The sequence below is a fragment of the Kogia breviceps genome, chromosome 11, assembly GCF_026419965.1.
Source record: "Kogia breviceps isolate mKogBre1 chromosome 11, mKogBre1 haplotype 1, whole genome shotgun sequence".
NCBI lineage: Eukaryota > Metazoa > Chordata > Mammalia > Artiodactyla > Physeteridae > Kogia > Kogia breviceps.
In genome coordinates, this window is record NC_081320.1 from 65542228 (window position 1) to 65555948 (window position 13721).

Genomic DNA, 13721 nt, shown 5'->3' on the forward strand with positions numbered 1-13721 from the left:
ATTAGAATACTCTTTTATATTTTATTTGTCACCTCCCCCTTTCCTCTCTGTTCTCCCCTGTCTTTTTCTCCATGATCCTTCTCTTTTTTTTGTTTGTTTATGTCTATGGTCTCAATACATCTAAGAAAAAGTACCAAACGGCCTCAAAAGTGATTTTGTGGGTTCTACTTGCCTTACATTTTCATCAGATTCTTCCTAACTTTCCCATTGGGAAAATAAACCCCTGTGTGGGAAATCGCAGCCCCTCATGTGTGCCAGATGTCATTAAATCTAGTGAATTCCCTGATTCAAATGGAATGCCCCCCACCCCGCTATGATATGTAAGTGTTGGTTTTTGAAGCATTGATCTTGGAAGAGGGGTGTGTGTGTGTGTGTGTGTGTGTGTGTGTGTGTGTGTGAGAGAGAGAGAGAGAGAGAGAGAGAATATGAATATGTGTATATCCTTCCCCATCCCAATACAAAAAGTGTAAACAAGACAAGCTACCAAAACCAAAACATCCTAGTCTTCATCAAGGCAATTGAGAAATAACACATAGGTATTAAGGACTTAAAACAGTCACTTTATAAACTGTCTAAGCCATGTCTGTGCCCTTGTTAACTAATCTGCTAATCCGTTAAACACAACTTCTGTGTGGCACAGCATTCTGTGTCTTTAGATGCCTCTGCATCCATCTTTCCAGCACCTCTGAATTCAGATTTGGGGCCTTGTAATTAAGTTTCTTGAAAGGCAAGATTCTGCTGAAAGTGCACTGTGTCTAGCAAACCTTATAAGCAATATCACCTTCCACACTCTGAGTCACAAAGCCCTAAATCACAGGTTCCGTCAAGCCAGGATCAGACTCTGCCTACCAGCCCTGAACCAAACTAAGAAGTCAGTGCAGGGCCCCTCCCCTTTCTGGGAAGAGGGTCTTCTCCACTCTTAGGCACCCAATTGCTCACGTTATTGCCCCCTCTTCCTTTTACCCAAAGGTTAGATGCTTTCAAGAAACGACCTGAAATTCATTCAAAACAAGATAATGAATGAGGGATAACTTCAAATTACCCTTTCCAGAGGATTTTTTTCCCCTTCACATTAACAAGGATCAAAGTCTTAAGTTTAAAAAAAAAATCCTTCTTTTCTGTTATCTAGGGATGAGGAGGTATTTTCTAGGACAGTAGGGTTTTCCCAGTGCTTCTGGGGTAACATTAGGGCTGTGCTTCACACGCAGCTTTCACTGTCTGCACTGCTGCAGCCGCTCCAAGGCTAAGGCATGCGGAGCACCGCACAGCCCCACCCCACCTCGAAGCTGGAGACACGCGGGCTATGCGGCAGGATTTCTCTCGTCTCAGAAGATTACAGAGAGGGGTGCACAGTACAAAACTGTATCTTCTGCCCAGGATGGTTCTTGGAGTACAAAGACTACCTCTGAGAAATAACCTTACACACAGCATGGATTTCTCAGGTGCCTGCCTTTGGAATAATCTCTCTCTCTAATTATCCTTGTAGCACAATAACGACAATATGAACAGCCATGATAAACACTGACTGTGTCAAAGTTTCAGGACACAAGTCTTCACACGTGACATTTTCTCCCTATGATGTTGGAGCACTTCTTTCTACATCTGGAACTACGTACTACCTCCAAGAGCCTTGAAACCAGCACTATGAGGACAGGAGTGACTCAAGGACACTTTTACAAAAGTTCTTAAACCTGGAGTGGCACCAGCCAACACCAGGTCAGTCTAGAATCAGGGGAGAGAAACTCAGCTGAGCCTGGAAAGTAGGGCCGCACCCATGAAGAAATCCAGACACCCGCGGGACATGCAGCAGAAGAGAGAAAGGTGGGCAGGCGTGGGGGGTGCTGAGCAGGAGCTCTCTCCTGGGGTCTTTGGCTTCCTGCTGGCTGGCTGGGAAGGTGAGGCAGTTTCCTGCTGGTGGTCTCTCCTTCTTCCAGGCCCCCAGCCTCTACATGCCTCCAGAAGTGGTCTTGGCCCCTTGAGTTTAGTGGGGAGACTAGCTTTGGGGGAGGGCAAAAACAGGGAGCAAGACATCAGCAGGAACAAAAAGCCTCCCATCAGTTACGGGGTTTGTGGTTTTCAGAGCGCTTCCATAGCCATCATCTCATTGTACACTGATCCTGTGAAACAGGTGCAGACAGTATTCTCATCTGCATTATAGAGAAGGGGAAGCTGAGATCTCAGGGTTTCTGGAGAAACCCTAGAAGGTGAGAGGGGAGAGGTTGGAGGAGCAAAGAGCTGCCACAAAAACTATGACTCTGGACAAACGTGGTGACTCTGGACACGGCTGCAATCTGGGGTCAGGTGGCGAGATCCCTGAAAGCCACCTCTGGTCAGCAGACTGCAGTGGCAGCTCCTCGAGCCAGGCCTGCCCCAGCCCAGCCCTTGCTCCTGGCCTGTCCTTCCCTCTCTGATGGCAGCCACTGCCCACGGCATCTATCCTTCCCTGTCTTCCTCCTTCCACCTCCCGATCTGCCCATGTTCCCAATGCCCAGGCACAGAGGGGAGGGCAGAGGACAGGCAGGCGGGAGTCAGAGCTATCCCTCCCGCCCCTTCCACAACAACCCAAGCCTCTTCCCCACCTGTTTCGAGCCTCTCCTCAAGCTGAAACTAGAGTGACATGGATTACATGTGCAGTCTTAGGTGCTCTTTCAACTACTCTAAGAAAGAAGCAATTTAGGGTGAGGACCACAGCTAACACCAAACACTTCCCATTGGATTGGAACTTAGGCCGTCTCACTGAATGAAGGCTCTTAACCACTACGTTCTCTCATAAGAGAATCTCCAGTGAGGCCTGGCTTTGGGGGTTAGGGTCTGGCTTAGTTCTCTTCCTTGAAAAGCCTTCCAAAGTAGACTGGACAGTGGCTGGAATGGAGGTGACACAGGAGGAGCAAAGGCCAAGGAAAGAGCTCATTCACTGAAAACACACAGGAGCCACGCGGCCGTAGGGCAGCTTCCAGGCCAGAAACCAAAGCTCCCAGCTGGCCTCTGAATTGGGGGTGCTAATGGAGATCTCTAGACCCTCGTCTCCTGGGGAGGGAGAGTGGCCTGGAGATTTCCTAGGAGCCTGACACATATGTGGAGGAATATGTACACACCACCGCGATCCACCATGACAGCAGCGGCGCCCCAGATCAGCTCTGCTGTGACAACAGGGGACAGCCCAATATGGTATGAGGAACCCTTTGGTGGTACTGATGGGATGAAACAATGACCTGCACCCAGCAATACAACATTAATGCCGCAGACCCACACCCCACCCACAGGCGCGCGCACACACACACACACACACACACACACACACACACACACACACACACACACACACACACACACACACACGCATGCCCCACCGGGCCCCACCTGTCGTCACAGTAGGTGAATTTCATGTCCATGCTGTGGCGGCTCAGGAAGGTCTTGCTGTCCAGGGGGATGTCCATGTGGGACGGGTGCTGGATGGGCTCACACATGATGATGAGGCAGGACAGCAGCGGCTCCTTGCAGCCGCAGAGACTGCTGTGAGGGGGGCAGTTGTTGTAGACCTTCACCTGGCCCGTGCAGTGCAGGACCTGGAGACCAGCCGCGGAGGGTCAGATGTGGAGCCGAGAGCCAGGGGCGGGGGGGTGGGGGGCGCACTCGGGACTCCAACCCAGGCCTGACGTCCTACCTTCCAGGTGGCCGACTTGAGGTTGACGGTGCGGCCTCTGTTGGTGACTGTGCACTTCATCCTCATGAAGAAGTCCCGATCTGTGGACATGTCTTTGTTTTTCTTCCCAAAACCAGAGCCTGGATAGAGAAGGGTAGGGGAGCCAGCTGAAGTTTCGTGTTTGTAGTTTTCAGGGTGTGTGTGTGTGTGTGTGTGTGTGTGTGTGTGTCTGTGTGTGTGTGTGTGTCTGTGTGTGTGTCTGTGTGTGTGTGTGTGTGTTTGTGTGTGTGTATTCTCCGAGGAGCGGCTCTCTGAGCACGCGAAGCCTGCCCTGAATGCTCCGTGCCACCCTGGCTGTGGACCAAGGCTCGCTCATCTCCAGCCTGTCTCCCACTGCTGAAGTGTCGGGGCTGTTCCAGTGTGTTATCTCCTACTGCACCTTGCACTCCGGAGCGGCCAGGCGATGAGTGACCATCGGCCGTGATCTCAGCAAACCTCTCCCGGGGCGGGCCCAGGTTCCATAGACGGAATTCCAAGGGACAGTCTGGGCAAGACCACAGTTACTCCAAGGGGATAAGCCTCTCAGGTTGGAAATGTCCCTTAGACACCCCTGTCTTTTCTTCATTCCTGTCCCTCCAGTGCCCTAGTTTCAACCTGCAATGGCTGCATTCAGGATCCTGCACCATTGGCTTTCTCCCTAAGGTGACATGGGTCAAGCCTCAAGAGAGACTGCTGGTCCAAATCTCCTGTAGTAAGCAAGTTCACCTTGAGGATTAACTCAACACAGATCATATCCTTTCCCGGCCAGAATTAAATAAATCACCAAGACAAACAAGACTGTTTCCTTCCTTATAGTCTCCAAATAGCCTGGCCATTCAGAACCTCTCCCACTTTTTGTTTAAAAAAAAAAAAAAATGATGAATGCAGTAAGTGCCAGCTGAGCCCCCCTGTCCACGTCTAAATTCTGCCATCCTGGACCTTCCAAGGTACACTCCTGCCCCCTGCCCAGCATCTCAGAACAACCCAGAGCCTTGTTGCAAATAATCACACCCCTCCCTCTGGCATGGCCACCAGCTTCTGCACCTGAACCCCCAGGGGACTGTGACTTATTTGGGTGACACAGCCCCAGATCACTGTGTGTTGAATGAATTGTGGCACCTTTGAATTTATCTTAAACATCCCTAGGAGAGCCCACTAAGTAATAGACCAGATGGTGAATCTTTTTTTTTTTTTAAAGAGAGAATATTCCTCCATCATGATTATAAAACCATCTCTCCCCTACTCAGTTATGTTTCTCCCTACGATTCTAATTCCCACAAGTGGGGTTTGCACATCGTGAGACATTCCTGTATCTTGGGGCCTGGACACAGCACCAGCCCCAGCTCAGCTGCTGAGAAGTGGGCTGGAGGGACTCATTTGTGGCTGTGACATGGGTTAGGGCCGTGGCCTCCTGACCTGTTAACTTCTGAGTCTTCCCCATTCTGCTATTTGGTTAATCTTTCTAAACACAGCTCCAACCAGATCACTCCACCTCTGCCCAGAAACTTCCACCAGCTCCCCTCTGTCTACAAGGAAGAGGATCGAGGCCCAATTCCTGGCCTTCAAAGCCTTCCACACCAGCCTCGCAGCCTTATCTTTTCTCTGGATGCTCGCACTAACCCTGCGCTTACAGATCATTCAGGTCGGCGCCTTCAAAGGCTTTGCTGATTCACTGATTTGGATCCCAAGTCCTCAACACAGAGACCAAGAGATCTAAAGTTCTACTTGGATCAACAGAGTCGAGTCCTGCTGAATCATGGCACTTGAGAGCTGGAAGGTCCTAGACTTTGCCTGGTCCAATACTGTCACTTTGAAAAGGAAGACTCCCAGGAACAGAGCAATGAAGTGACTCAGTCCAGATCACATGATCAGATTGAGACTAGGGTCAGAGGTTGAACTAAGACTGAGAACCCAAGGGCCCAAGGGTTTCCAGAGCAGAGAAGAAATAAAGAGACTTTTTGGTCTTCTCAGGCTTCCAGCACCTGTTTTAGAAAGGGATTCAGAAGCTCTGGCAGCCCCTTCCTCACAGAACCAAACAAGAGTTTCTCAGCGGCACAGAGAAGACAGTGAACAGCCCAGAGAGCTCCCCAGCCTGTGTACGCCCAGAGCCAGGCGGCCTTCGGGAGGGAGAGCAGAGGCGCTGGGTGGGGAGGCCGTGGTGGGGTGGGTAGAGGTGGTGGTAATCCTGCCCTGTGCAGGCTCGGTCTGTAACAAGGGTAGAAGCGGGCCAATGAAGTGTCTGCTTTTGCAGCATGTGTGGTAATAAGAGCAAAACCTTGCAGGCTTGATACCACTGCCTCTGTCATTCAGGTTGGACAAGCACACACTCCATGGCAGTGACAGGAGAGAGGTAGAAAAGGGGATGTCTAGACTCGGGCACAATCTGCCCTGGGCAGAGACCGACTCTCAGGTTCAGAAGGGACCTTGAAAGTCATTAAGTCCCCTTCTTCTCAAAGCTTCAGTCCACTTGACAATATGCCCATCTGTGCTTTTGCCTGACTATCCCCAGTTACAAGAGATGAAGTAGCAAGCTCTGATTGTCACTGCAAAGTGCTTTCTGCTTGTACAGGCCCTTCAATCCACTGGCATCTGCTGGAGGCCCCGCAGGGAGGGTGCAGTGCACGAGACCTTATAAATCTCTTCTCCATCAAAAACTACCTGTCCCATTTCTTATCACCAGGAGGCCAGATTCCTTCCTTGGCTCCCGGGGTAGCTAGTCTCTAAAGGTGGCCCCAATGAGCCACATCTCCTAGCATTCAGGGCCTCCTGTAGTTCCCTCCCACAGTGAATGGGGCTGGCCTGTAACTCAGTCTAAGAGCAGGACGGGGCAGAGTGGTGCTGTAACCAGTTTCAGGACTAAGCCTTCGGAGAGCCTGGCAGCTTCTACTTTTGCAATTTGGGGGAGCCCTGAGCTGCCGTGTAAGAAGTCTGGCTACCCTGGAGACCCCATGTGGAGAGGGAGAGGCTCCGATACCTCACAGAGTGAGAGGGAGGTCCAGCCGTGCCCGCATCGCAGCCGAGCCCCAGCCTCCAGCTACTGGCCACAAGGTCCCAGAGGTGTTGGAGCAAAAGAACCACCCACAGAACCCACAGAGTCATGAGAGCTAATAAAAGCACTGTTTAGGCCACTATGTTTGGGGCAGTCTGTCACACAACTGTCTTAGGGACAACACAACAGTTCCCATGAACATTTTGGCACAGATGAGCCGATTGGTTTGGGTGGTGTCATTTGGCAGAGATACTGGATGCTCAGGTGATGAAACCTTCTGGAGACAGTGTCCTAACCTGAAGGAGTGCCCTAGGAGTGTGACATCAGGCCCCAGGAAGAGCCGGCAAGAGATCCTTCTGAGTACTAGGTCCTTCCAGGGCCCTCGATCTCATCATCTCCTAGGCTCTGCTGGGTTTTTTTTAATGGATGTTAGTTTTTTCTGGATCATGATGGCCATGTTCCAACCATCCTACATTTGTAGACAAAGGCAAGGCAGATCCCCTCCCAGGTGGTGTGAAAAGGAAAGAAATGCAATGAAGAATACGTTACCATTTTTGAGACTCAGGTTCTCACGGATCTCCTCATGGTCACAGGGATGAGTGAAGTCAAAGATACTGTGCCCTGTTAGCTCCACCTGTTTCAAAAACAAGGTTGGGCTTCATTATTCCTAACACTGAAGAAGAAGTCTCCAAGAGGAAGCTGAGCCCCCTTTTCACGTTTGGAGAGAGGGAGGAGGCAAAATCAGGTCTTCTCATGTTCCACTCCACAGGTCCACAGACACACCGACGTAACAGACTTCATGACGGATATGGTTCACAAGGGTGGGTCTGTTAATCCAGTCGGCAGAGCTGTCCACCAGGGTGGCCCATCGGCCATGCTAAGGCCAATGCCAGGGCCTCTCAGTGTGTTCCTGAGGTTTGAGGCTTGAAATCAGAGAGAAGCAGGGTGGGCATAGGCAAGGAGAAGTCAGGAGGGATGGGATCAGAACCTTCCACTAAATTTCTACCCCCAAGTGGAAACGCTTTCCCTTTCTGCAAGAGCCAGAGGAGGGTGTCACCTGTGTGAGTCCCATGAACTTGCTGATGTTTTCTGACAGAAAGATCATGTCGCCATCTCGGGTCACGACGGCAATGAAGCCCTCCAAGGCTTTCAGGTACATCTGCTGGTCAGCCTCAGCTTCAGGCTCACTTTCAGAGCAAACTGGAAAGAGACACAGGGGTTGGACGGCTTGCATCAGTGTGTTAAAGCAGATGGGACTGGCACGGACGGATGTCTGCCAGGGATGGCTCAAAGGCGTTAAGTGCATTTTTCGGGAAACGCACACTGCCAACCATTAAGTGTCCACCACAGGCTCAAGCGGCAGGCATTTGATGAACCCCACTGCACAGAGGACGACACCCTGACAGGAGCTTTGCGGGCAGGACGGTTGTTGTGGCCGCATGCTTGTGGTACCAGTGGCAGCAGTAGGGGGTCACAGATGCAAAGGCAGTTACAGGAGTAGTCAGAACAATAATTTTCCCTAATGGATGTTGAACAATGGCAGCATATCAGGTACTGCACTGAGCATGCTATATAATCTTCAAGACACCTTTGGGGTAAGTACTATTTTTTATGTCTCATCTTACAGAGGAGGCCTGGAGAGGTTAAGTCATTTGCCCAAGGTTATAGAGGCTGTAGCTAGTGGACTCAGGCAGCTGAATACAGAAGCCACACTCGTGACCATTCATAGGCTTTGGTCTATTCCTCCTATTAGGCTATTAGAACTCTGAGTTAGCAGCAACCTCTTTGAATATTAGTTTCCTCATCAGCTAAACAGAGATAATAATTCCCATCTCTTTGAGTTGTAAGGATTAAATACGTATGTAAAATGCCTACAACGTACCAACTGTCACGATTCTCTCTCCCTTCTGCCCCTCTGTGACACTGTCACTGCCTTCAGATTGCTCAAAACCTGGACGGGGGCTGCGTGGCACACAGAGACACAAATCTAAGTAAAAGATCCAGGTTGACAGAATCGGGCACGCAAGAGGCATATAGACAGTAGGTGCTGAAGGGTTCATAGGAAGAGGGGGTCGCTTTGGGGTGGTGAGAGACAACTGTTTAAAGACAGGCATTGGAAGACACGCACGAAAAACAGGGATCTCACTCTCTTAAATGAAAGCAGGGCTTTCTGGGCCTAGCGGGTTGGGCCAACACTGGAAAGCGTGGAGGTGGCAGAGCCTGCAGAAAGCTCCCTCCAGGGACGGAGAACAGGTCCACCTGGCTGAAGAGGAGGGTCCATTTCCCTGACTTATCGACTGGCCTCATGAGGTGGCTCCAGTGGCATCTCAGACCACTGCTTTGGGGAGATTCATCTGGCAGTGGCACGCAAGGCGGTTTGCAGTGAGGACCAGAGGTGTGAGGCCACGTGAGGAGGCTGCTGCTGTGCTGGTGGCAGGCTGCAGAGGTGGTTGCTAGGGGCAACCTGGGAAGGTGTCCACTCCCCAGCCAAGCGCTTTGAGGAACCCTGGCCTAGGAAGTATACCTCTGCTATGTGCGAAAGGCAGACTCAGCTCTTGTCCCAGCAAATAAAGCTCTCAGGCCCCAGACCCTTGGCTGTGATGGCTCAGACCACAGACTTTATTTCAGCCCTGCTTCTCCTGGCTCATTATTTAACTCCAAATATACATTTACTTATAAAAATTTGTATTCATCCAGTACAAACATCAAGCCCAGTATGCCTCCCTTAATTCACAGAACAAGAGGATCAGAGAATAATTTGTCCCTCATAAAACTTAACACTCACTTAACTAAAAAAGGAGTCTTTCAAACTGAGACTGTTCTAGGGAATGCAAAATGCAATGCATTTATGGGCCACTTGGCAAGGGACACATGGATGCTGTGAAATGAGGTTCAAGGGCCTTTCTGTAAGGGCACTGGATTTATTTGGTTCTCTTTCCTCTTTTCCCTTGAGCTCCCAAATTTAAGCTCTGGGCCATATGCTGTTATTCCTCAAGAAAAACAAATCCAAATTAGCAGATGTTCCTACCAAGGGGCCTCAGTGGCACCACTGTGGACCATCCACCTTCAGGACATATGATCGGTGAATGTGCCAAGGTCACTCATGCTGCCCAGGGACAGGCCAGCCTTTAGAGCCAAGAGTTGGGCCATACAGAGTAGTAGCCTAGTGACTTCCCTCGGTTTTGCTAAAATGGTAGAATGAAATGAGGGACATTCTTTCCTCTTCATAACCTGATTCAGGTGGCTAGCCTATGGGAGGGGAGACTGTCTGGGAATGGCCTTTTTACCACACACATACCCACACTTGACCCCTGCTTCGGGCACCTGCCATCTGACTGGTTAGCTGAACTGATGACAGTGAACCAAAGTTCCAGGTGTGGGTGGTGCCTCGGCCAACGTTCGTGCTCTGGGTTAACACCTATATTTAAACAAGGGCTTCGGGAGAGACCATGACTTGATTCAGTGCTTTCAAGTTGGAGCGTGCACCAGAATCACCAAGAAAACTTGCTAAAAGAAGGATTTCCGAGCCCAGTGCAGAGTAAGAATGTGGGGCCTCTTGTTGAAACATTAAACCACGCCCAGGGCCCTTCTGTGCGGGACTGCACAGGTCACACAGAGTCATGGAGCCACCCCGTCCAGGGTGCCAGAGTCGGTAGGTCTCAGGTTGGGGGCTGAGTATGTGCTTTTCTAACAAGTTCTCACGTGATGTGGATGGTGGTGGCCCTAAGACCACAGGTGGAGAATCACTGCCTTAACTCAAGGTCCTACGAGTGACCCTAATGCCGAGAAAATCAACCAAGTTTGGCAGGTGGTGACCTATTTGGGGCATGGGCGAGGAGAGGTTTTCAGCACTGTTAAAAATCACACCAGGGGCTTCCCTGGTGGCACAGTGGTTGAGGGTCCGCCTGCCGATGCAGGGGACACGGGTTCGTGCCCCGGTCCGGGAAGATCCCACATGCCGCGGAGCGGCTGGGCCCGTGAGCCATGGCTGCTGAGCCTGAGCGTCCGGAGCCTGTGCTCCGCAACGGGAGAGGCCACGGCAGTGAGAGGCCCGCGTGCCGCAAAAAAAACCAAAAAAAACCAAAAAAAATCACACCAGAGAGGTGAGCACCTTCTCCAGACAGCAGAGGCCAGCTCTGTGACTTCTGGCCTATTGAGATTTTCTTCTCTTCAATGTCTTTGATCTCAGTGGCAACACTGACTTCAAAACCTGGAGTAATCCCAAGACATCCCTATTTGGGTTAACTAGGCCCAGAGGAAATAGTTCTGCTTAAAATTTCCTGTTTTTTAACAGTTCCGACACAGCCAAACTGGTTTCCATCCGTGCCCAGTACACTTGCTTCCAGGAGGTGGCGAAATTGGCTGTAACAGCTGGCCAGCTGGCCTCCAGGAGGGAGGGAGAGGGGTGCACAGGGCCCACGAATGGAAACAGAACATCTTGGAACTGAAGTCACAATGGCTGGGGGGCCAGGAAGCCAGCAGGCCGGCCCCCAGGAACCCTGGGACAGCAAGGCCTCTTTCGTCTGTGGAAGGCTTTGCTCCTGCAGCACCTGCCTATCCTCCTGGGGGCTTCGGAAGGAACCTGGCCAGCGTGCCGTCAGCTTGGAGCTGAGGGTGGAAACTGCGGGGCCAGATGCAGCCCTTCACCCGAGGGGCCAGGCAGGGGCTCAGGCACATCATCCGGCTGAAGACGGCTCTGCCTTCTCCCCTGCTCTTTCTCGGGAGCATCACATCTTCTGATTAGATCATTAATCTCTGACTCAGTGCTAAAGCACATAGAAAATTCCTTCATTCACTACGTAGTTATCGCGCTCCTGCTACATGTCTGCCCCATGCTGGGCACGAAGCAGGAAATCAGGTCATCTGTCAACAAGTGACACTTACTAGACGCTCAGTCCTGTCCCAAGGAAAGTCAGGTATAAGAGCATCCTTTCCCTCAGGGAATCTACAGACTGGTGGGGAAGAGAAAGATGAACCGCCGTAAGGCTGCACAACAATCCAGAAGAAACCCCTGGTGCCGAATAAAGAGGAACCCGCAGTAGGTGCTCCATAAACCCTCAACAGGGTCTTTAAATTGCCTTGGGCTCCAGGGTCTCAGTTACTCGCTTCCCAGGACCCTTCAGGGTCTGACCCCAAAGAAGAGAGGTGGGTCATGCAGATCAGAGGCACTCTGCAGAGATGCAGCATGCTGGGCCCAGGAGCACAACAAGGTTCTTTAATGCTAAAAATAGCCCCGGTAAACAGGCTTTGATGACTCCCCACAGCCAGGATATGCGCGGGCTGAGGTTTCGGAGCACTTTTTCCGGAGCACCGCGCATTTCCTTCAGGCAGCACCACGTGGGGGGTGGAGTGGGGACGGGACCCGAGGGGCATCAGGAGCTGGGCGTCTGGGGCGAGCGGGCAGGGTGGCAGGGCAAACGCTCTCGACCGGGCCTCGGGGGCCAGATCGTCCCAGGGCTGCTGGTCAGGGTGCATTTTTATTCCACCCGGGTTATTTTATCTCTGTTCCTAGTCTGAGAAGTTCCAGGAGTGTTTTGACTAGTCTTCAAACCACCCTGATGTGATCCTCCTGGTGCAGATGTGTCACCGGGTAGTTATCAACAAAAGGGCTTTCCTTTTACACCAATTCTTCCCTCCGGCCCACAGACCCACAACTACACCTGGCTCTGGGTGTGCTGACTGCAAAAGCAGACCCAGTCAAGCCATGAGGAAGCTATTTTTGAACCACTTACTGGGTCATTAACCCCACCTTTAAACTCCACCATTGCCTGGTAGTAGGCTTGGGCTACCCTCACATCTTTGGCAGAAGGCACTGTGTTTTATCTGACCTTGCAGGCCTCCCAAAGGGCTTTGAAAGTCCACCATTAGAAATTCATTCCTTTATTCTGTGCATAACTTATATCCTATCTCACTTCTCTGTGTTACCCTTCATAAGATGTCGCACTGGGCTGGGGTCAGTACATACCTGCTGATTGACCAGACTTTTTTGGTTTAAGTTAAGGGAATGATCTGAACAAAGCATCTCTAGAAGAGATTGTATGATTAGCTGCTCTCAGCCATTAACATCCTAGCATGAATCAGCCTCTCAGCTCTTCACCAAACAGGACAGAAAAAGGCCTTGGTTTGGAGGGTGAGTGGGGCAAGGGGGTGAGACAGTATTTTAAAAAAAAAAAAAAAAAAAAAAAAAGTAGAGGTGAAAGTCTGGGAAAAGAAGTCCGAACAGGGGGACCTAAGAGGGCACCAGAAACCATATCTGCCTCCACAATTTTCCCTCTGGTCTCACTCTTTCTTGCATGAAAAGGTCACGGCAAAAAACTAAAATCACTTGTCCCACATTTTAATGTCTTTCTCTTAGTAGTCTAGAGACGAGGAAATCATAATCTCTTATTAAGACTGATGTCTTCACTAAGCAAATGCCAATGAATTAATAATAAACCTGACATTTGTCTTAGAAAGCTTGCTGCATATTGACCTCTAGCTCTCATGTAAAATGAATTTGATTTTACCTCATATGAGTATGGGGGAAGCCAAAAATCAATTTTATAGTGAAAAGCCAGCTCTGCATATCTACCACTGTTTAAGGCCGTCTGAATGCAGGAGTGAACCTCATCTGGTTACAGTTTGTGAAGCTCCTCTTGAAAGAGGATTTAAGACAATCAAGTGGTATTTCCACTGATGTTCCCGTCAGAGTGTGTTCTGTTCTCGGCCCAGCGTGGAAGCTAATATCATAAAGCTATTGTTTCAGTTTGCTTCCTGTGATACAAATCTCAATCGGCCGCCCAGACTCCCAGCCTGAATTTCTCAGCGTTGAGGTTTCCTCTCCAACATTCCCACACAGAACAGCCTACTGTGAAAATCAAAGGGAAACGTGTTACTAAGTAAAGAAGAAACTTTTCTAAAGCAAAACCTGGTCTTTTTTAGCCTTTTGAACTCTGAGGTATGCAACCAGCTATTTCCTATCATAAAGTGAGCCAACATTGGCGCTCACCTTTGTTAGAAATGCTTCAATAATGGATCTGTGGTTTGTTTTGACTTGGGAAAGCTTGGCAA

General features: G+C 50.4%; 1 protein-coding gene across 3 annotated transcripts in view; it reads right to left on the minus strand.

Annotated features, from left to right (window-relative positions):
• The window catches only part of EPAS1 (endothelial PAS domain protein 1), an 88850-nt gene that overhangs the window by 23103 nt on the left and 52026 nt on the right, over positions 1 to 13721 (minus strand). For all 3 annotated transcript variants that reach the window (XM_059078351.2, XM_067007650.1, XM_067007651.1), the window contains 4 exons: positions 7729 to 7871; positions 7221 to 7305; positions 3665 to 3783; positions 3361 to 3566 (listed from right to left, as the gene is read on the minus strand). In XM_059078351.2, the coding sequence (XP_058934334.1) occupies positions 3361 to 3566; positions 3665 to 3783; positions 7221 to 7305; positions 7729 to 7871 (553 nt within the window). The remainder of the gene's footprint in view (positions 1 to 3360; positions 3567 to 3664; positions 3784 to 7220; positions 7306 to 7728; positions 7872 to 13721) is intronic.